Here is a 21,889-nt window from a genome sequence, read left to right as displayed (position 1 = left end):
CGGCAACGGCGGGTCGGGGGAAGCGGGGTTCGTACCACGGGGAACGGCGGATGGGTCCGTGCCCCGGGACCGGCGGGTCAGGGGAACCGGAATCCGTGTCCCAGGGACGGCGGGTCCGCGCTGCCGGGAAGGGCGGGTGGTCCGTGTCGTGGGAACGGCGAGTCGAGGGAAGCGGACTCCGTACCGCCGGGAACGGCGGATGGGTCCGTGGCCCGGGACCGGCCGCTCGGGGGAACCGCGGTCCGTCCGGGAGCGGCGGGTCGGGGCAAACCCCAGGTCCGTGTCCCGGGAGCGGCGGCTCCAGGGACCGAGAGGTCCGTTCGCTCCGCGGTGGGCGGGCTCGGTGGGACCGGGTCGGTGCGCCCAGACAGCGGCGGCTCCGGAGAACGAAGCCTGCGCGCCCCGGGGGCGGCGGGCGCCGTGCCGGTCCGTGCGCCCCGGGATAACGGCGTCGGGGCCGGGGCCCGCTCCCTTTGCGCTCGGGAGAACGGGGGGGGGCCCGGCCCCGCCTAGGGCGGGCGAGCGGCGGCCCCGGCCCCTGCAGGCTGGGCGCCCCGACGCCGCCGGAGCCTCCGACGGGGCCGCGGGCGGAGCCGGCGCTGCGCCGGGGAGCGGAGAGGCGCCGGTATCGCGGCGGCTCCGGTGGGCCCCGCGCCGCCCCTTCATTGCTGCGAGCCGGGGGATGTCCGGCGTCTGCTCCGGCGGCGGGGAACCGGGCCGGAGCGCGGCGGGGATGGGGGTCGTCCCGGGGCCGGGCCGTGCGCCGTGCGCTGGGGGCCCGACGGGCCAGGCCGGGCGCCCCGGGGCTGCGGCGGAGCCGGTGCGGGAGCCCCGGCGGGCGGCGGGCCGGGCGGGGAGGGGGCCCGGTGCCGCGGCGGGGGCGGGGGGGGGGGCCCCGGTGGCGGGGCGTGGCCCCGGGATGCGCGAGCCCCCGCCCCCGGGGGCGCGGGGCTGTCAATCACGGGGCGCGGCCGCCAATCAGGGCACGGGCGGCCGGGATTTTGGCAGGTCCAGATGGAGCGGGGCAGAAAAGCGCGCACCGCCGGGGCCCGCCGCGCACCCGCGCTCCCGCGCCGGGGCCGCCAGCAGCCGCGGGCCATGCCCCGGGCCTGGCCACTGCCCCCGACCCTGCCCCGGACCCTGCACCGGACCCTGCCCCGGCCTCGGCCCCGGCCCCGCCGGGCCCGCACCGGGCGCCCCGAGCCAGCCGCGCCCGCTCCCGCCCCCGCGCGGGGCCGCCCGCCGCCGCCCGCCGCCGCGCCCCGCCGCCCCCCGGCCATGCCCGCGCCCCGCCGGCTCTGAGCGCGGCCGGGCGATGGAGGCGGCGGCGCTGGCGCGGGAGGGCGGCGGCCAGGCCCCCCCGCCCCATGAGCCCATCAGCTTCGGCATCGACCAGATCCTCGGCGGCCCCGACCCCGCGGGCGGCGGAGCGGGGCCGGCCCGGGCGGCGGGGGAGCCCGACTACGGGCTCTACGGCGGCGGCTACGGCCCCGCCTGCTCGCTCGGCTCCTACAACCTCAACATGAGCATGAACGTGAGCGTCAACGTGACCCCCGCGCCCGCCGCGCCGCCCGCCGGGGTCATCCGCGTCCCGGCGCACCGGCCCGCGCCCGCTGCGCCGCCCGCCGCGCCGCCGCCGGTGCCCGGGCTCTCGGGGCTCACCTTCCCCTGGATGGAGACGACGCGCCGCATCGCCAAGGACCGGCTCTCAGGTGAGCGCCGCGGGCCGCCTACCGACGGCTACCGACGGCTACCGACGGCTACCGACAGCTGCGGCGGTTCCGCCGGTGCGGCGGCTGCAGAGCGGGGTCGGGGCGGGCGCAGACCGGGGCCGCGCCGCCCGCGGGGACCGGCCGGGTTTGGCCGGGGACCGTGCGCTCCGCCGGTTCCCGCAGCGCGGGGCCCTCGCCCGCCCCGCCCCGCCCCGCCCCGCTCCGCCGGGCTCTCGCCGCCGTGCTCCGGGCCGGGCTCTCGCCGCCGCGGGAAGCGGCCGCCGTCGGGGCCCGCGGAGAGCGGCTCGGGGCTGGCACCGCCACCGGCAGCTCCGCCGCACTCCTGCTCCGGCTCCCGGCGGCTCCGGGCAGGGGCCGGGGCGGGGTCCGGCTCCGAGCGGCGCCCGAGGGGTCCGCCGTGCTCCGGCCTCGGGCTCCGCGCCATGTCCGGTCCCTTCCCTGGCCCCGGGGGTACCGAGTGCCGGCCCCGTCCCACCCGTAACGGGGAGGCTACTGGGGGCTGCGGGGTGGGGGCAGCGGCCGTGTGGGGAGCGGGGTGCAGGAAGCCGCCATGCGGCAAAACCCGTCTGCGTGTGGGGCTGGGCGCGGGGAGCAGGTGCCCGGTCCCCTGTGCCCCTGGGGACAGGGGCAGGCGGTGAGGGGTGCCTGTGGGGCCCGGCTGTGGGGTGCCTGTGGGGTGCCTAGGGATGGGACTCAGAGACCCGCCTGCGCGGGGACAGGCACAGGGCACAAGGTGCTGGTGCCCTGGGAGAGGCTGGGGCTGGGGCGTGCTGGGACTGGGGAGGACGGGTGGCGATGCAGGTGTCGGGGAGGCGGTGCAGGGTCCCGGTGCTGCTGACGGGGCCAGGGGCTGAGTGCCCATGGCAGGGGCTGGAGCACCCAGTGCTGGGGCAGGGATGCCAGTAGCTGCACCCCAGAGGAGAAGGTGCGGGGTGCTGTGGTTCAGGCGCTGGATGCAGGGGCTGCATGCCAGGCGCACGCGGGTGATGGGGAGCTCTGGCCTGGCTCAGCTCAGCTCGGCTCCTTCCCAAGATGGCGGCGCTGCCACGTCCGCAGCGCACGGCTCCATGCAGGGACGAGGCTGGGGGCTGTGTGGCTGTGGGGGCTGCTGGGGCCATGTGGGGTGGGAGGCCGGGGGCTGCGGGGACTCAGCCCGGGCGCCAGCAGAGCCAGGTTCGCCTCCCGGCCCACCCCGCCATCCCGGTGGTGACGAAGCACCGTCCCCATGCAGGGGCGGCAGGTGACGTCCCCGTCTCCTGCCTGGCGCCAGCGGCGGGTGGACGGGGCGGCCCCTCCCCGGCACGGGGTCTCCCAGCCGTGGCCATCACTCAGCGCCGCTGGCCTTGGGGTGGTCTGCGAGCTGTCAGCATCTGTTCCCAGCAAGGGGCCGCCCCGCGCGGGGAGGGGGCGCGAGGGCCTCCGTCCCCCCGACTGCACGGCTCCACCTGCGTCAACCACGTCCGCCCCCGCCGGCGGGCAGGCTGGCCTCCTGCCCGCGCTGCCTGCGTGGGTGCTGGTGGAAGGGAGGGTCTGGCCTCACGGGGAGGGTCTGCCGGGCGCCAGGCTGTCCCTGGGGCTGCTGTGGGGTCTGTCTCATGCCCCTGCAGGCTTGGGGTGCTGGGGCCCCATGGCAGCCCCATGGGCCCGACCATGTTCAGCCCTGCCTGTGTGGTGCTGGCGATGGCAAGGGCCATGGGGCCATGGCTCAGCCATGGGCCACTGGCAGAGCAGAAGGGGAGCGGGAGCTGGGTGCTGCGCCTCTGCCGAGCTCTCGCCTTCCTCCACACCCCTTCACTGCCCTGACGCTCCCCATGGCTCCGGCTGCATCCGGGGCTGGGACGTGGCACACTGGCCTTGCCATCCCCAGCTCACGCCCTGGCCGTGAAAGGACAGCCCCTTCCCTGGCCCCCATCACTCGGACGCTGCTGGCGCGCGGAGGGAGACGTTGGCCACCTCCCGATGGCTTCTGGGGTCCTGTCCCCTCCATGGGAGGGCTGGGAAGCCCCGTCGGTGCCGCGGAGGCTCCTCTGGGGCTGCGGCAGGGCTCGGCGCGCGGGGAAGGGTGCTGCCAGGAGCCTCGCCAGCCCCACACCGGCCCTGGGACCGCCCTGCCGGCCCTGGGCCCCACCCGCTGGGCTGGGGGAGCGATCGGGCCATGGCCGTGGGTCGGGGATGGGCTTCCCGCCACATCTTGAGCTGCCCTGCCCGTCCCTGGGCTGTGGGAGCGGGTGGGGACAGCTCGGGGTCTCCTCCTCCCCTCCTCTCTGCCAGGCAGTGCTGGTGGCCCCTCCGGAGCTCCCTGTCCCCATGGCCCTGAGCATCTAAGCATCCCCCCCGGGCTCCTGTGCTGCCCGGGCTGCGCCCACCCCTGCCCTGCCCTGCCCTGCCCTGCCCTCAGCAGGGGCTCTGCCTGGCCCCTGCCCGTGCAGCAGCAGCGATGGGCAGGACGCTCTGCCCGTGGCTCCCCCGAGCAGCCCCTCACCCCCCCTCTGCCCGCAGCCGCGCTGTCGCCCTTCGCGGCGACCCGGCGGATCGGGCACCCCTACCAGAACCGCACGCCACCCAAGCGGAAGAAGCCGCGCACCTCCTTCAGCCGGGTGCAGATCTGCGAGCTGGAGAAGCGCTTCCACCGTCAGAAGTACCTGGCCTCGGCCGAGCGCGCCACCCTGGCCAAGGCGCTCAAGATGACGGACGCCCAGGTCAAGACCTGGTTCCAGAACCGCCGCACCAAATGGAGGTAACGGGGCCGGCCCCAGGGCGGCCGCCGCAGCCCCTGCAGCTCCGACCCCCTGCCTCCCTCCAGCAGCCACCCCTGCGGCTGTGCCCCCCGGGAGAGGCTGGGCTGGGGTGAGATGGGGTGCCCGGCCCCGCTGCATTCCCTGTGCCTGGCTGGATGAGGCACAGTGGTGCCGAGGGAGGGACAGGCTGCAGGGCAGAAGCTGTGGGGCATTGCCGCACCGGTGCACCGCAGCGCTGGCAGCAGGATGGGCTGCGGGCAGAGGCTACAGGGCATTGCTGCATCGGTGCACAGTGATGCCGAGAGAGGGACAGGGCTGTGGGGCAGAGACTGCGGAGCATTGCTGCACCGGCACACGGCGGTGCTGAGAGGGATGGGGCTGCGGAGCATTGCTGCACCGGCACACAGCGGTGCCAGGAGCAGGTTAGGGCTGCAGGGCACTGCCGGAGCGGTGCACAGAGGTGATGCAGGGCAGAGGCTGTGGGGCAGTTCCGCACTGCTGCACAGTGGTGCCAAGGGACAGACAGGGCTGTGGGGTGGAGGCTGTGGGGCATTGCCACACCAGCACACAGTGGTGCTGGCAGCAGGACGGACCGTGGGCGGAGGCTGCAGGGCACTGCCACGCCGGCACACAGCGGTGCCGAAAGAGGGACGGGGCTGCAGGGCAGAGGCTGTGGGGCATTGCCGCACTGGCACAGGGTGGTGCCGGCAGCAGGACGGGCTGCAGGCGGGAGCAGGCGCGGGCAGCAGGGCAGTGCCAATGGGCCGTTTGTGCTGCCAGGAGGCAGACGGCGGAGGAGCGCGAGGCGGAGCGCCAGCAGGCCAACCGCCTGATGCTGCACCTGCAGCAGGAGGCCTTCCAGAAGAGCCTGAGCCAGCCGCTGCCCCAGGACCCGCTCTGCATGCACAACTCCTCCCTCTACGCCCTGCAGAACCTGCAGCCCTGGGCTGAGGACAACAAGGTGACGTCTGTCTCAGGGGTGGCCTCCGTGGTGTGAGGTCCCCGGGGAGCTGTGGACGTGCCGGGAGGCAGTAGTGGGCGGTGGGAGCCCGGCGGGGTCTGAGCCTGGCACCTCCAGCCCGTGGCAGGGAGGGGGCTGCTGCTTCCCGGGAGCCCCCCCGTTGGCAGCCCCCTCCCCGCTGCGGGCCAGCCCCCTCGGGCCCCCGCTCGGCCACTCCGCAGCTCCGGGTGGGCGGATGGGCCCCTGCGGTTGGACTCAAAGCTCTGCCGACGCCTGCCTGGACCCCTGCCCGGAGCACCGCTGTGGGCAGCCCCTTGCCTGGACCCCCCGGGGAGCCCAGGGCTGGGCCCCTGCACCCTGCGGGCCTCTGCAAGGCCAGGCCCCCCTCCCCAGGGCCCCCCGCTCTGCGGGCAGCTCCTCGGGTGATCTGCTCAGGACTGGCTGCCCACCCATCAGCGGCTCTCTCTGCCAGGCCAGGCCCTGCTCCTCCCGGGGCAGCCACAGCCTTCAGCCCCCCAGGGCTGGCAGAGCAGGGTGCGGGGCAGCCTCTGCCTGGACCCCCCATTCCCGGTGCTGGGACCCCCCCCGCCCTCACTAGCAGCCACCAGAGGGTCTGCACCACCCGCACACACTTGCCTTATCCCGGTCGGAGTTCGCCAGCTCCGGCTTCCAGCTGCGGCCCCTGGGCTGCACAGGTAGCCTGGCCCTGCAGCCCCCGGCCCCCCAAGCATTGGGACAGACTGACGGACTGGGCTTGTCTGGCCCGTGGGCCGGGCTCCCCGGCACTCCGAGTCCCCGCCGGTTTGCCAGCTCCCTGCGGCCCCGGGCCTGGACATGCCCCCGCGATGGACTTGGGGTGCCCCTGCATGCCGAAGGATTGCACCAGCCCCCCTGAACGGGGCTGCCCTCGCGCCTGCCCCCCGTCTCTGGCTCCTGGGATCCTCTTCACTTCCCCACCATGTGCTGCCTGGGGTTGGACTGAACTCGTGGGGAGGCAGAGGGGTCTGCTGGGGGCTGACACCCCCCCGTCCTGCCCCCCCACTTCCCTGGCGACCCCCTGAGTGTCCCCAGCCTCAGCCGGGACCCCCTCCCCTGCCCCACTCTCCCCAGGGACCGATACCCTCAGCCCCACTCCAGCCCCGGTCAGGATGGGGCATTGCCCCCTCCCTGGCTCTGCCTATGCGGTGCCCGGTCACCGGGACCCCCACCCGGGTTGATGATGGAGGGGAGGGGGGCAACAGCGACCACCCTGACCCTAAACTTGACCTTGACCCCCACCACGCCGCTGTCCATGGTGCTGCAGGGGCTCGCCCCCCACTTTGTGGGGGCCGGCACGAGCCTGCCCCTCGCCCGCAGCCTGTTGGGCTGCGGGCGGGGGCAGGCTCCTGCCGGCCCCCCCCGTTGCTACCGGGAGGAGGCGGGCAACCGGTGCCCGTTCCCCGGCGGCGGGATTGGCTGCGGTTCTGTCACGCGGCCCCGTTTTACCGGGTGGGGGGGGTGGGGTGGGGATGGAACCGCTGCGGCGCCGCCGCAGAGCCGCCGGGATGAGCGCGGCCGAGGGCTGGCCCCGGTCCCGGTGCCGGTGGGGCGGCGGTGGCGAGGCGGTGCTGCGTGCCCGTGCCGAAGCTGCCGGGTACCGGAGGCTGCTGCGCACCCGCGCTGCCGAGGTGGAGGCGTTGCGCGGGGCCGTGGGCGCTTTGCACCGGCAGCTGGAGGGGCTGCGGGACCGGCGCAGCGGGGAGCTGGCCAAGTACCAGGTGCGGGGGGGCGGGGGGACGTGGCTGGGGAGGGGGGATTGGGGAGACCCAGGTGATGGGGTTTGGGAAAGGGCAGACGGCTGCGTTGTGGGGAAGGGGGGGGCGCGGGTGGGAAAGGTGCAGGGCCTGGACGCCCGGAGGGCTGGGGAGGGGGGACAGGGGTCCGGGGGGTGAGGGAGGACGGGGGCCAGGATGGGGCTGGGGAGGGGGGTTCAGGTGGGCTGGAGGTCCGTGTTGGGTGGGGGTCGGGATGGGACTGGGGAGGGGGGTTCAGGTGGGGCTGGGGAGTGGGATCTGTGGGGTGCGGGGATCGGGTCAGGGTCCGGGGGTGCGGGCGGGGGGGTCCCGGCCGTTGCTGACGGCCCGGCCGGCAGGAGCGGGTGGCGGAGCTGGAGCGGGAGATCGGCGAGGCGGAGGCGGAGATGGCCCGGTGCCTGCGGGAGTACCCGGCGCTGCTGCGGCTGCGGATGGCGCTGGAGGCGGAGATCGCCGCGTACCGGTACGCCGGGGGGGCGGGCGGAGCGGGCGGGATCGGGGCTCAGCCCGGGCCTGTCTCTTGCAGGGAGATGCTGGAGGGCGAAGAGCTGCGCCTGGGCTGCCTGGCCCCGCCGTGACGGGACCCCCGGCCCCGCTGCGGGACCTCGCACCCGGGCCCCCAGACCCCGCACTTCTGCGCCTCGGGCTCCCCTGAGCCCCCCCTCGCTGGTGCCTCGGGACCTCTGCCCCCGGACGCCCAGGCAGTGGGACCCCTGGACCCTCTGGACCCCTCCGGACTCCCGGAGCCCCGGTCCTTCTGTCCTCCTGTGCCATGGGCCCCCCGGACTCCTGGGACCCCCAGCTACCTGGGCTCCCCAGACCCCCGCCCCGGGAGGCCCTGGCCCCCCAGGAGGGCAGCGCCCGTGGGGCCGCACACTCTCACCAGCCTCTCCGGAGCAGCAGCGGGGCTGGGGTCCTGACCCGCACGGAAGCACCTCAATAAAGCCCCGTGGCATTACCCGGAGCCGGCCCGTCTGTGGTGGTGGGGCAGCGTCCCCCAGCTGGGGACACCCCGCTGCGCTCTTGGGGCCTAAGGCAGAGCTGGGGCATGGGGTGGCTCCATGGGAGCCTGGGTGCTGGGACTGTGTCCTGCGGGAGCTGTCTGGCTGTGTGGTCTTGGCTACTCCTACCTGGCCCCTGGGCTGGGCACCCCACGATGCTGGCAGGTGGTCCCTGACCCCCCCCACTGTGGCCGTGTCCTGCCCCGGGACTAGTGCTCCTGGGGTCAGGCGGGGATCCTGCACCCTGGGACGTGGGGATGGGGTGCTGCCCCCCAGGCCTTTCCCTCTTGGTGTAGGGCAGCACATCCCTGCTGGGATGCTGCCCCACCACAGCCCCAAGAAAGGAGCCAGATCTGGGGGGGTTGATGAGGAATAGTGGGGTCCAGGGCGCCTGTATGCCCTGGCAGACAGTTGGGAGGGCTGTGGGGACCCCCCCACCCGGGCCAGGTGTTACACGTCTGTTCTCAGCTGTGCGTAAGGACCCCACGGGCCGAGCACCAGCAGAGAGCAGGGGCCCCCCAGGGAGCTGTGGGGCAGCGGGGGCCTTGCACAAGCCTGTGACCCCCCATGGGGCAGGGGCCAGTCTGGGCACCTTGAGCAGAAGGGCAGGGCAGGGCAGGCAGGAGCCCTGCCTGTGGCATGCCTGGCTGGCGCCTGCGGAGGCTGGGGGCCAGGGGCCCCAGCACCCCCCACCCGACACAAAGACTAACCAAGGTTTGTTGTTGTAAAGCCAAGCCTGGCTCTTTAACAGAGGTAAAAAGCCTCTTCCAAACCCTTCAAGAGAATGGGGAGGTCAGCGTTGGGTCCCTATGGCTGCCACACCTGTGGGATCCCCCCCAGCCCCGGGCGTCCCCATGCACACGGAGGTGCAGCGGGGTAGGGAACGGGTGCAAGGGGGAAGGGGGTGTCCATGTACAGGGTCAGTGTGCTCGGAGCCGGCGCTGCTGGGCTGCATTGACGTCCTGCCAGGTGCTCCAGGGGCTCCAGGTGGGGTTGGCGTAGGGGTCCTGGCAGCTGATGCGCACCCGCCGCGTGCGCTCCTGCAACTGCGTCTCCTCCGCACCCTCCACGTACTTGACAACCTGCAAAGCGGGGCAAGTCGTGGTCTTGGGGAGCACCCTGGCACCGGGGTGGGGGGCAGCCAGCACGGGGGCCGCTGGAGGCGAGGCTGCGGGGAAGGTGGGACAGGGCAGGAGCAGGGCTCCGTGCTGGCGCCTCAGGAGTGAGAGACACCAGCACCTCCTCGACCCAGGCAGCGATGCTGCCTTGCCTGGGCAGCGCTGGCGGGGGGAGCAGAGGTGACAGCCAGGAGTGACAATTCACCACCCCAAGGAGAGAAGCAGCGTGGCGGGGAGGGGGCCATTGCTAAGCCCCCAGCAAGTCCCTGTTCCCAGTAGCACCCCTGGGCAGAGGAAAGAGCCGGGGCTGGGGCTGGGTGGGTGCAGCAGAGCGAGGACGTGGGGTGGCACATGCCAGGGCAGGCTGAGCACCCCGCAGTTACCTGGGTGCCGTTGGGGAGCTCGTACTGCAGCCGGTAGAGCAGGGCGAAGTAGGACTTGGGGAGCGGCCAGGAGGCCGGGGGGGCCCAGGCCAGGTGGAGCTGCTCCCCCCGCTGCTGCACGGTCAGCTCCTGCGGCGGGTCGGGTCGCACTGTGGGCAGAGTGGGGCTCAGCACGGGCAGCACTGCCCAGCCCTGGGGCCGAGCCCTCCCACAGGGCCCCCAGCACCCCGAGGACGCCCCCTTGACTCCGCTGCTAGGGGTCTGAGCTCACCGATGTCACGGACGAAGAAGTGGGTGGAGAAGTTGAGGTAGGAGGTGTCCGAGAGCCCCTCCAGCTGCAGCTGCAGTGGGCGCAGCTCCTCGGCGAAGGGGCAGAAGGAAGGGTCCGCGAAGCTGGCGCTGAACTGGCCACAGCAGCCCGCTGCCGGCACCCACTCCCCCAAGGAGCCGTCGCTGCCGGGGGGAGGCAGGCGTGAGGGTTGGGCGGCCACAGGGCTGGGGCCGGGTTGGGGGATCCCTGGAGCACCCACCTGCGTGTGAGGCGGGCATGAAAGACGGCGGAGCGGGGGCCAGTCCAGGAGCAGCGGAAGGAGCCGCGGTAGGACTCAGCCTGGCAGGAGACGTTCATCCCCTCCTCGCCTGGCGGGGCCGAGGGGTGACGGCTCAGGGGTTGTGCGGGGCGGGGAGCGGTGCCCCTTCCCCGTACAGCACAGGCGAGGCTGCCCCGTGGCTGGGCTCCTCCCGGCCCCGCACAGCCCTGCCCGGTGCTCCCTAACGGCCCCACGGGCTGGGCACGAACATCTGCAGATGCATGAGCATCTCCTGGTCCCCAGCCTGCCCCCAACTCCCTGCATCCCCCCCCACTCCATCACCCCCCATCCACCCCCCTGCTCCCTCAGCCCTGGCTCCCCCGCCCGGCCGCACCAGCCCCCCTCACGCCCAGCCCCACGTACGGGTGCCGCTGACCACCACGTAGGTGGTGTCCAGCAGGACAGTGCCAGCCCAGCAGCTGTAGTTGCCCACGGCTGGCAGGTCCAAGCCGAGGATGGTGAGAGTCTGTCCCTCGGCCACGAGCTCAGCCATGGGCTCCGGCTCCCCATTCTGCGTCCAGGTCACTTGCTGCTCCGAGGTGTTGCATTTCACCACCAGGTCCCCGTTCAGTTTCCCAACCTGAACTGGAAATGAGAAGAAGAGGCTGGGGTCAGAGATAGGCTATGGTGTGGGCAGCCTGTCCCCCACACCACGATGGGGCTGGGTGCCCCCTCATCCCGACACACCACATCCATCCTTCCCCACGGTCCCCACCCTGCTCCTGCACCCCATGTCCATCCCTCTGCCCCATCAGCCCATGTCCATGCCCACCCTGCCCCACCACCCCACGTCCATCCCCCGGTTCCCTCACCCCACGTCCACCCCCCCACCCCATCGCTCATGCCCATCCTCTAACCCCCACCCCACCAGAAGGGCTGCCCCGACCCGGGCTGACACCACCCTGTGTCAGAGGGACGCGGGATGTGGGCGCTCCCTGCTCCCTCCAGCTGCTGTGTGGTCCTGCGGTCCCCCCCGCCCCGGGCTGTCTCCCCCTCCGAGGCCTCCCCTGTGCCCCGGCGGGGCAGGACTCACACTTTGGGGGGAAGGCAGTCAGGGCATCCGCAGGAGCCAGGCACAGCACCAGCCCCACCAGCACCAGCATCTGGGAGGGGAAGGGCAGCAGTAGGGGAAGGGGAAGGGCAGCCCCGTGCTGGGGAGGGGGGCCAGCCGTACCCCGGAGAAGGGGAGCTGAGCTGGGATGCCGCCAGCAGGATCAGCAAGGGCAGAGCCCTCGGCCCTAGGACGGCAGCAGGGTCAGGCAGGAGGGGGAGCGGTGCAGGGGTGGGGAGCCCCGCACAGGGCTGGCAGCCGACGCGACACCCTGACTCTTCCCACCGCGGCCCTGCCGGATGCCCCCCCGGGGCAGGGGACCGCGGTGCCCGCCTGGAGCAGCACCTCCCCGGGGCTCCCTGGTGCCCAAACCCTCCCGGGGCCGCAGTGCAAGCGCCCCGCGGCAGCCCCCATGCTGTGCCTACCTTGCCGCCGTGGTGTGCGCTGCTCCGGTGGGCTCGGCATGGGCTGGGGGCCGGCTGGTATATACTGAGCTGGGACCCCGCGGGGCTGCCCCAAGGTGAAGCCAAACCACAGAAGCATCACAGTTCTCAGAAGAGGAGAAAGCTGCGCGGGGTGGAGCTGCGAGCCGGGACCCACGCTCAGCCCCCGACCCACTCGGCCCCAGCCTTGCTGGGACTCACCACGGGTACTTCCCAGGCTGGGGGGCAGTGGGGACCCGCTGCCTTGCCCCGACCACGGGCATTGCCGGGGCGGTGAGGATGGGTCCCCGCCCGGAAACTGCTGGGAGAAGGGGCAGCGCTGGGCACCTGGGATGGTGCCGGACCCCGGGTGCTCCCAGCTCCTGCAGAGCGGTCCTGAGCCCCAGGACCGGCTGAGGGTTTGCAAGTCACCGTGTGCCACACGGAGCACCCGCAGCCCCCTGCCGTGGGGGCAGCAGGGGCCGGACCGCGGGGAAGGGACCACCAAGGTCCAGCAGCGCCTGTCCTGGAGGTCCAGAGAGGGGCAGGCACGGTGCTTGGCCCTGGCCGGTTGGGCTGCGGTGGGTCCCTGAGGAGAGGAGAGGGTCCCTGCAGAGGCTCAGGGTGCTGCACCCAGCCAGGGACGGGCTGTCCCACCCCTTCCCTCCCCTCCGAGGGCCACGCAGCTGCCCTGGCCGCTTGTCCCGTGGGATGCTGTGCTGGGACGGGGGCGCGGGGGCAGAGAGAGCTGCAGCCACCAGCCTCCCCTTCGCCATCCCCGTGAGCACCAGCCCAGCTGCACAACCGCCTCTGCCCAGCCTGGCAAGGCACAGCCCCGGCGCCCACCCCGGGCTCCGGCCCCGGCCCCCAACGCCTGCAGCCTCGGCCCAGGCTGAGGGGATGGGGCAGCCCCCCAACCCCGGGCGCAGGCAGCCCCAGGCCAGGGAGGGTGCGGAGGCAGGAGCTGCGCCCCACTGCTCACGTACTTTCTGGGGTTCCTAGAAAGCGAAGAGGAAGTCTGGGCTCTGAGGAGGCTGCGGGGAGGCGCAGCCCTCACCTTTCCGCCCAACCTTTGAGGCGCTGCGGCGGGGACAGGGCAGCGGAGCCTCCGGGCCCCTTCCCAGGAATACAGAACCTCTACGCGTGGGCTGGAGGGAGGGAAGGAGGGAGCGGAGGAGGAAGACTGGGGGGGTCAGCTGCTGGGATGGAGCAGCCCTGTGCCTGTACCAAGGGATCCATCCTGGGGCAGGGGCTGGAGCACAGCACCCACGCTGAGACCCCCGGTCCCCCAGGCAGAAGTTCACCCTTGGCCGTGGTGCTGGGGAGCCGTGAGAGAAGTGGGACTTGCTGGAAAGCTGGAGGGGACCCCAAGGCAGGAAGGGGGACCCCGAGGAGGGGGAGGGCACTTGGCACCGGGGCAGCACCCGTGCCCTGTCCCGTCCTGGGGGGAGCAGGAGCTGGCTGCAAGTCCAGGCTGCCGCCCGCCCCCCCGTCGGCTGCAGCTTCCCCTCTGCTTCTGCAGAAGAGCCGCAACCGCGGAGGGGAAGACCCGGCGCAAAGGCCAGGGCTGCCCCTCGGCACGTCGGCGTGACTGGGGGCCGCGGCGCACTACCCAGAACCGGAGGCGGGAGGTGAGCAAGACCAGGGATGCCTCGTGTTCAGAAACCCCCCCGGGAGAGGGGAGGCTCGGGGGGGTGCAGAGCTGCCCCACAGGGGCGTGGGGGCCAGGGGGAGCCCTCGCCCCCCCGCAGGCAGGACCCCAGCGTGGGACGGAGCCCACCTTCGCCAGACCCCTCTGCAGCGTGAGCCCTCCTCGGCTGCAATCACAGACGCGAGGCCAGGAGCAAAGGTCACAAAACTTTATACAGGAGAGACCCGCAAGTGGCCCCTCGGCGTGGCTCCCCCGGGCGAGGGGGGAGCGCGACAGCCAGGGTCGGTGGCCCCAGCCCCACGGCAGCCCCTGGGGAAACACGATGAAGGCGCGCGGGGGGGGAGGCCCTACATGACTCCCCAGGCCTGGGGCCAGCACTCCCCCGAACCGGGCTCTGTCCCCTGGGGAGATGTCGGGGACCAGTCCCGTGGCCACTGGCACAACAACCGTGGCGCAGAGCTGTGGCAGGGCAGGCTCTGCCTGCCCCTCCCTGGGGATGGGGTCTGCCCCCGCAGCAGCACGGCCTCCCCGGGGCTCTCCTGTCCCCGGTGGTCACAGCCAAGCCCAGGCGGCCCCAAGACGGGGGCTCCGGTGGCTCCGGCTCACTGCAGCACACAGACTTCCCTCTCCTCATCCTCCCCGCCAGCCGCCTCTCCCTGCGGCTCTGGCACCGCCGGCACGTCCTCCACGGCCACCACCTTCTCCCGCAGCTCCATCAGCAGGTCACGGCTCTCGCTGGGCGGCAGGTTGCTCAGGTAGTACTGGGGTGCCAGCTCCACCAGCCTGTGGGGATGGGGGGGGTCAAGGAGGGGCAGCCGGCCCCAGGGGCCTCCCTGGAGCAGCCTCCTCGCTCCCCCGCACGGGCACAGTCCCCCACCTGCCCACAGGAAAGGAGCCCAGGCCAGGCATTGCGTCCCAGGGCTCTGCTGCGCTCCCGAGCCCGTACCAGCTCCAGAGCCACACACGGATGCAGCCTGGGCAGGACCTGTCCCTCCCCGTCCCCGAAGTCCTCACATTTGGGGCTGGATCTCCGAGACCACGCGGAGGCAGTTGTCCTGTGAGATGGTGAACTCGTGGTAGAGGACCCAGGGGGGCAGGCGCTGGGGGGGCTGCCGCAGCAGGTAGCAGCAGGCGGGGGGCAGGTGGGCCACGTGCTTGTGCGTCAGCATCACGTAGTTGCCAGAGCCGTCGATGTCCCGGGCCACCTGGGGAGCGGAGTGGGAGTGGAGCGGGGCTTGCTGGCACGACCCCCGCCCCGCGGCCGGGCCCCCCGCGGCCCCCCGGCCCACCTTGAGGAAGTAGCCGGAGATGAGCGCTCTCTGGATGTTGAGCACGTTGGCGTCGGTGCCGAAGGCGGGGGGCGAGACGGGCAGCTCGATGCGCTGCATCACCTCCAGCAGCTCTGCCCGCACGATGCCCGCCAGCCGCAGCGCCTCCCCGCTCACCGCGTGCTTGCGGCACCAGCCCTCGTCCGCGTTGTCTGCGGGGAGAGCGGGGTCAGCACCACAGGGACAGGGCTGGACGAGCAGAGACCCCGGCTGGGGGCTCACGGGCCACAAAACCAGGCACTGCTGCTCCCACAGGCTGCATCCCCTCAACGCAGCGGGGACAGGCACCGCGCAGAGCGCGCCTCCCAGGCTGGGACCCCCCCGCAGCCAGGCTGGGGCACGAACGTGGCTGCAGCACTTACTCCCGAAAGGAGCAGGGGACAGGCGAGGGAGCCGTGGCACACCCGCGGGGTGTGCGGCCCGCTGGCAGTCGAGCCCCTGCCTGGCACTCACGCTGCTGGAAGGCGTTGAAGATGTTGATGAGGGTGAAGTGGTCTCCGTCCGGGTGGAGCAGGGCCCGTCGGCGCATGGTGACGGCCTCCTCCAGGCGTGTGGAAGGGGGCACAAAGCAGGGGGAAGCTGGGGATGGCGCAGAGGGAAGGTCACCACGTGCCCCCCAGCACCAACCCTGCCAGTGCTGGCTCTCTGGGGGCTGTGCCGTGCCCCGTGCCAGCAGCAGAGCGGGCTCCGAGCCCCTCGGCACGGTACCTGTGAGCATGGCGGCCAGGCTGACCATCTCCTCCACACAGTCGAACTCGCAGGAGGCGATGAGCGCCTTGGCCAGCTGGGGGTCCAGGGGGAACTCCGACATGATGATCCCCACCTCCGACAGGTTCCCATCATCATCGAGGGCGGCCAGGTAGTCCAGGTCCTCCAGTGCTTGCATCAGTGACTCGGGGGCTAGGGCAGGACGTCAGCCAGCTGCCAGGACCAGGCAGCCCTGCCCACCCTCCTCCTGCACCCGCAGGACCCTCCAGCCCTTCTCCAGAGACAACCCGGGCTGCCGTGAGGGTTGCGGCCATGGCCGGCCTCCAGCTCCTTCTGCACAGCCGCCCCTATCACGCCCCTCCGCTCCGGCCTCCCACGTGCCATGGCCGGTCCCTCCGCACCCCGCGGGCACTACCTGGCCGGTCGAGGAAGTCGCACTGGCCCATGTCGGCGATGTCCAGGCGCTTCAGCAGCAGCACGAGGCGGCTGAGGCTGGTCTCGCTGACGTGGGGCGCGGGGCTGGGGGGCAGGCGCTGCTCATAGAAGGCCTCCGAGTAGAGGCGCAGGCAGGTGCCTGCAGGAGAGGGGCCGTGAGCCACGACGGTGGGAGAGATGGAGCCCAGGGACAGCGCAGCAAGCGCAGGCGGGCAGCAAGGGCCACGGGCTGCCTGGGGCCCCAGCGGGGTGGGACAACAGCCCTCCTCTGCCGGAGGCACATCTGGGGGACGCCCGGGCAGGGGCTCTCACCTGGGGGGCTACCTGCGGCTCGCTGCATGCGCGACTCTGCCTGGCTCCTGCTGATGGGCCGCAGCACCTGGGACTCTGCCCGGATGCGGGGGTTGTAGACCTGCAGGCGAGGCCGTGAGAAGGGACACCCCCAGACGAGCCCCCGCTTTCTCCAAAGGCCCCTTCCACGCTGCGGGTGCAGTGCCGCCACTGCCACCTCCCTGGGGCAGGGCCCACGCCCCGCACAGCATCGCCCAGCCCGGGGCATCAGGCAGAGCCCGGGCCAAGCGGACGATGCAGACCGCCGCGGCCCCGCCGCTCCCTCCCCAGACTCACCTCCGCCCCAGAGGGCTGCCGGCTGCGCCCCAGAGCAGAGCCAGGCCCCCCGCTCACCGCCGCTTGGCTCCCCGTCCCGGGCTAGCACACTCACGTTGCGCAGCTCCAGCCCCGAGTCGATGACAAAGCGCACGGTGCCCAGAGAGAAGGACGAGTCCGCCAGCCAGTGGGTGACGATCACCCGCCTTTCTCGGCCGCTCTCCTCCAGCGCCTCATACACCTTCTGTGCCGCGCGGCCCACACCAGGGTGCAGGGGCAGGACCAGCAGCGGGCCCAGCCCCGGGTTCAGCGCCACAGCCTCGGTCTGGATGGCCCCGCAGCACTCGGCGATCTCCTGCGGGGAAGGATGGGAGGACACGAGTGATGCCCACTGATGCCCAGAGTGGCCCCATCCCCGGGACAGGGCGCTGCGCCATGCCCTGCAGCTGCCTCCCGGTGCCCTGCGGGGAAAGACCCCCAGTCCTGCACGGTGCCCGCAGCCCCGCTGCAGAGGAGCCTCAGCTCTCGCAGTTTAATCCCCAGCAGGCCCCGCTGTCCTCAGGGCTCCCCGCTCACACCTCGGAGGGATCCCCCAAACCTTCCCTGTTCCCCCCCTTCCTCGCGGCACAGCGAGCGCCCCAGGAGCCATGCCGCAGGTGCCCGCAGCCCACCTGCTCACTGGCCAAGAAGAGCAGAATGTGGCCGGGCTCCTGCCGCCGGTGGATGTCCAGCACGGCCTGGCAGGCAGCTGCGACGCGGCCGCGGGCTGGCGGGTCCCTGTAGAGCAGCTGGGGAGGGGGCCCGGGCCCCGGCACCCGCACCACGGGGGGGTCCCCGCAGAAGGTGCGGAGCCGCTCCTCCATGGCTGGCGAGGTCACCACCACCACCACCTTCAGCGCGGGGCGCTGGCGCAGCACGTCCTTCAGCAGCCCCAGCAGCACGTCGGTGGGCACCGTCCGCTCCTGCGCCTCGTCCAGCACCACCACCCCGTACTGCCGCAGCAGCGGGTCCGACGTCATCTCCCGCAGCAGCATCTCGTCTGAGCAGTACCTGCCGCGGCCCGGCCCTGTCAGTGCGGGGCAGCCGCAGGGACCCCTGGCACCGTGGGCTGCACCCCTGCGGATGTCCCCGCACACAGCTCCGGAGGAGCACGCCTCGCCCCTTCCCCAACGGCAGGAGCCCCCACCGCAGCCTTGGGAGGGCCCGGGCAGCCAGCAGCCCGCTTCATCGCTCCCCGCAACGAGGCCAGGCTGGATTAAGAGATTACGCTGCCGCCAGGGAGCTCAGCGGGATTAGAGTGCGGTGCGACGGGCGCTCCCGGCACAAGGCAGCCCGCAGGGGCCCCCCCGGCCCCGTACCTGAGGATGGTCTCGGTGGTGCAGCAGTCCTCGTGGGGGACGCAGTAGCCGACCTCATGGCCCAGGTTTAGGTCCATCTCGTCCGCCACGCGCAGGGAGAGGCTGAGGGCGGCCAGGCTGTGGGGCTGGGTGCAGGCCACCAGGCCGTGGGCGAACTGCAGGGAGAGGGCGTACTCCGCGCACCACTGCGGGATCTGCAGGGTCAGAACGCCAGTCAGGGCCTGGGGATAGTGCTGCCCCAGCCAGGAGCGCCGAGACGTTCCCCTCCCCATCCTGGAGCAGCGCCCGCTCTGCCCCCCAAGAAGGGCAGAAGGACCCTCCCCACAGCAGCCCCCAGAGACCCAGCTGTAGGACCTCCCGGGCCAGAGGCCATACAGAAGCACTCGACAGCCCAGGCTGAACCTTCCCTCCCCAACACTGTCGCTTCTGAGCCCCAGCAACTTGTGACACGAGCCCCACAGCCTCATCGCCCCATGCCTGCAGCTTTCTGCCTCGCTATGGGACTGCGCAGCCCCGGCTCTTGCATTAAGGACACGGGACAACAGTCCTCTCCGCCCCCCCAGGAAGAACAGGGCTGGGGGGGTACGTGCTGCGCTGCCTTCACCAGAGCTGCTAGCTCAGACGGAGCCGTGCCTCCAGGTCACGCCTGCCGGGGCTTAAGAGGCTTTTGGACAACGCCCTTAATAACTTTAACTTTTGGTCAGCCCTGGAGCAGTGAGGCAGTTGGACTAGGTGATGGCTGCAGGTCCCTTCCAACTAGAGCCACCCTGCTCTATTCTACCCGGCCCCCTACTCCTCTCCAGGGAAGACTGGGCAGGTCCCCGGTCAGGTTCAGCACAGAGCAGTGGTCACTGGCTAGGTCCACGAGACCCAGACCTCGCAGCAGCCACAAGTCTGGGGCAGGGGCTCGAGCATCCTCGCGTGGGGCCAGAGGGATCACACACTACCTCAGGAAACCCCACGGTGAGAGGGGAAGGAAGTGCCAGGGAGCAGCCGCTGCCCAAGCACCCAGCCAGGCGTCACGGGACGGTCCCGGGGTGCGCAGATGTCCTTTGGGCACTGGGGACCAGAAATCTGCTGTTCCACTGCTCCCAACACACCTGCCCGCCTCACTCGCTCCACCCGTGCCGTGTGCTCCCCGCGGGCAGGTGCCTGCGCCCCTGTGTCTGCCCAGCAGCCGCGGCCGCAGGCAGGCAGAGTCCTGCCCCGGGGCTGCCTCCAGAGAGCCCAGCTCACAGCCGGGCAGGAGCACACGGGTCATCCATGCGGCCGGCAGCGACCATGGGCAGGCGAGCAGCCTGCTCTGTTCCTCCACCCGGCCCCACAACTGCCCCACGGATTGGCCGTGCTCGGCCATGCCTCCCTGCACGGCTCTGCACCCTGCCTCCTGCCGCCTTGCTGCCTGCAAAGACCGGCGAGGGCGGTGGCACAGTGTGCAGACAGCCCTCGGCCACGACAACAGCGAAGGGACCCAGCTTATGTGCCGGTTCTTCCCACTTTGGGTGGAAACACCGTGTTTGAGGGGTGCTGGTGCACCAACGTGCAGGATCAGATGCTCCACATGAACCGAGTCACGTCCCTTGGTGTGCTCAGGGCACGGTGGTCCCAGGGCCCTGCAGGGATTGTAGGCAGGGTGCCTGCACCCAAAAGCAGCCCGGCGCTGGGGCCAGACCAGGCCAGGGCCCACACAAGGGCTTCATTCCCCAAATCTGGCACTCTGCGGGTCGGCCGGTGCCACAGGCTGAACCCAGGCCCACGCTGCAGCAGGGTCACGCCCAACGGCGGTGGTTTGGGCAAGCGGCCCCGAGCCCACTGCCAACACCCTGATAGCCCCAGAGGCCGGCAGCTGCCACGCGGCAACCCAGCCTGCATCCGGCCCCACGGAGGCCACGGCTGTCCCCACAGCTTCCAGGCGTTCCCTCCCCTGGTCAAAGTCTGCGTGACGATGTCTCCGGATGCCGCGGCAGGGGCGTCAGACGGGACCAGCTCCCCGGGGCGGGCAGGCAGGATCCTGGCACCCCGGACCCAGCACCGTCCAGCCCGACCGCCCATGCCCGCCGCCACCCCGTGCACCTGGGCCCAGGTCCGGGGAGGGGCCATTTCCCGCTCCCTGCGCCGCCTCCTGCACCCGCCCGACGCTCCCGGGGCAGCCGTGGCAGCACTTCCCGGCTCGTGCTGAGGCTTTGCCCGGGGCCCCAGCGCCTGCCCCGGCACATTCTGGCGCGTGACAGCCGGCTCTGCACTAGCCCTGCCCCATGCCAGGCTCACCGCAGTGGCACGTTCCCAGGTACCGCAGTGGAGCTGAAGCCTTGCAGGGCCCGTTGCCCCCTCCGCAACAAGCTCAGATGCTGCTGTGAGGACAGGGAGCTGCTGCCCGGCCACAGTCCCGTCTCCGTGCCTTCGGCCCGCAGCCGGCTCCCACCTCCCCACTCCACCACGGCCCAGGCCCTGCCAGCACGCGGCGAATGCGCAGTAACGCCGTGCAGGGGGCTGGCAGGAGGGGAGCGTGCAGGGCCTGCCTGTGCTGCTCTGGCAGGGGCGAGGGCCTGGCGGCTCCCGTGCAGCCATGGGTGCTGCAGCTCACTCGCATGGGAGTGGGATCCCTGAGCAGGCCTCAGGGGAAGGCAGCAGCCTTGGGGCAGGACCCAGCTGCTGCCGACAGCGGCGCCGCAGGTGTTTTGAGCAGGAGGGACGGGACACTCGGCCGGGAGTCCATCGGCAGAGCGGCTGGTACCGCAGCCCTGTGCTGGCCTCCCAGGCAGCAGCGTGGCCCTGCCCAGCGGTGCGCAGCCCCCAGTGGGGCCGGCCACTCCCGGCTGCCCTGACACAGTCCCCCCACTCACCTGGGTGCTTTTGCCAGTGCCAGGGGGCCCGGACACCAGGACGATGCCGCTGTTGCCTTCCAGGTGCTCCATGAAGCTGTACTTGGTGGTCCAGACGGGCAGCTCCCGGCGCTGCCGCAGGAGCTCGTAGTAGCGGGAGGAGAAGGGCAGCCCGTCGTAGGGGTTCACCTCCAGGTCGCCGTCGCAGCCCAGGGCTGGGTCGTCATCCTCCTCCTCCTCCTCCAGCGCGGAGCCAGGGCCGGTCTGCCGGGGCGGGGAGCCAGGGGCCCCGCAGCCGGCCATGGCGGGGACGCTGGCGCCGGTGCTGCAAGGGCAGGCAGGAGGTGAAGCGGGACCCGCCGGGTCACAGCAGACCCGGGGAAGCCCGGCGCTGACCCACCCCCGCCTGCATCTCCGGGGGTGGGGGAACCTGCGGGCACAGGAGACGGGGACAGGCAGGAGGTCGCGGGCAGAGAGGGGCAGGGACGGGCAGCGGGGCTGACACGGCCTGGGCGCGGGGAGCAGGCACAGGCAGGGGCCAGGCTGGGGTGGGGGGGCCGGGGGCAGGCAGGGGCCGGGGGGGCAGGCAGCGGGATCGGACCGGGACAGAAGGGGCCGGGCCGGGCTACGGAGAGAGCACAGCAGGACCGAGCGGGGTGCGGGGGACCGGGCGGACAGCCCGGGGCCGGTCCCAGCAGGCGGGCCCGAATGGCACGGGCCGTGCCGGGCCGGCGGGGCAGCGGGCCGGGTCGCACCGGACAGGGGACCTGAGCACCGGGATCGGACCGAACCTCACCGGACCGGACCTCACCGGACCGGGATGGGGCCCGGTCCCCCGACTCAGCCCCCCCGAGACGGGGTTCCGGTTCCGGTTCCGGCCCGTCGCGGCCGCCGCTCACCTGCGCGCGCCGCCGCCACCTCGGGCCCTGCCTCGGGAGACCGTCAGATGACCGCGGCGCCGTCACGTGGCCCCGCCCGCGGCCGCCAATCAGCACCGTGGGGCGTTGCCCGCCCGCCGGCGCGCGGCCCGTTGCTAGGCGCGGCCCTGCCTGCGTGGCGACGGGCCGGGCCGGGCCCCGCTGCCCCGGCGGAGGGACGAGCCGCCTGGTGCCCCGCCTGCCCGGGGCGCCCCCGCCTGCCCGGGGCGCCCCCGCCTGCCCGCGGGCCCCGCGCCGCCGCCCGCCCCGGTGT

General features: G+C 72.7%; 4 protein-coding genes across 7 annotated transcripts; 2 read left to right on the top strand and 2 right to left on the bottom strand.

The window, feature by feature from the left end:
• Positions 1-919: 919 nt before the first annotated feature.
• Positions 920-5,468, top strand: TLX2 (T cell leukemia homeobox 2). The gene is made up of 4 exons (XM_075150493.1): positions 920-1,712; positions 3,004-3,009; positions 4,233-4,470; positions 5,252-5,468. Exons 1-4 carry the CDS (start codon positions 920-922, stop codon positions 5,466-5,468), a joined length of 1,254 nt encoding a protein of 417 aa, XP_075006594.1.
• Positions 5,469-6,942: 1,474 nt separating this feature from the next.
• On the top strand, positions 6,943-8,188 carry LOC142082370 (alpha-internexin-like). Its single transcript, XM_075150492.1, has 3 exons — positions 6,943-7,189; positions 7,564-7,688; positions 7,752-8,188. The coding sequence occupies exons 1-3, from the start codon at positions 6,977-6,979 to the stop codon at positions 7,801-7,803; spliced, it is 390 nt and encodes a 129-aa protein (XP_075006593.1). The 5' UTR covers positions 6,943-6,976; the 3' UTR covers positions 7,804-8,188.
• A 765-nt stretch (positions 8,189-8,953) lies between these two features.
• LOC142081565 (interleukin-12 subunit beta-like) lies at positions 8,954-12,556 on the bottom strand. The gene is made up of 7 exons (XM_075148236.1): positions 11,794-12,556; positions 11,351-11,420; positions 10,681-10,902; positions 10,258-10,366; positions 9,999-10,180; positions 9,728-9,876; positions 8,954-9,308 (listed from the first exon to the last, which is right to left on the bottom strand). Exons 2-7 carry the CDS (start codon positions 11,418-11,420, stop codon positions 9,147-9,149), a joined length of 894 nt encoding a protein of 297 aa, XP_075004337.1. The 5' UTR covers positions 11,794-12,556; the 3' UTR covers positions 8,954-9,146.
• Positions 12,557-13,634: 1,078 nt separating this feature from the next.
• DQX1 (DEAQ-box RNA dependent ATPase 1) lies at positions 13,635-21,668 on the bottom strand. Of its 4 annotated transcripts, XM_075148235.1 has the most exons (12): positions 21,598-21,668; positions 20,720-21,023; positions 17,877-18,070; positions 17,190-17,568; positions 16,634-16,873; positions 16,225-16,324; positions 15,893-16,051; positions 15,478-15,669; positions 15,223-15,348; positions 14,731-14,921; positions 14,456-14,646; positions 13,635-14,224 (listed from the first exon to the last, which is right to left on the bottom strand). In XM_075148235.1, the coding sequence occupies exons 2-12, from the start codon at positions 20,999-21,001 to the stop codon at positions 14,044-14,046; spliced, it is 2,235 nt and encodes a 744-aa protein (XP_075004336.1). In that variant the 5' UTR covers positions 21,002-21,023; positions 21,598-21,668; the 3' UTR covers positions 13,635-14,043. The 4 variants fall into 4 exon arrangements, with proteins under 4 accessions (XP_075004336.1, XP_075004332.1, XP_075004335.1 ...); XM_075148231.1 differs by having other exon boundaries at positions 14,456-14,921; XM_075148234.1 differs by lacking the exon at positions 21,598-21,668 and adding an exon at positions 21,495-21,550 and having other exon boundaries at positions 14,456-14,921.
• Between the last annotated feature and the right edge of the window lie 221 nt (positions 21,669-21,889).

The sequence above is a fragment of the Calonectris borealis genome, chromosome 4 (assembly GCF_964195595.1).
Source record: "Calonectris borealis chromosome 4, bCalBor7.hap1.2, whole genome shotgun sequence".
NCBI classification, from domain to species: domain Eukaryota; kingdom Metazoa; phylum Chordata; class Aves; order Procellariiformes; family Procellariidae; genus Calonectris; species Calonectris borealis.
Note: the sequence above shows the minus strand (reverse complement) of the source record. Positions and strands in the feature narration are given on the sequence as shown.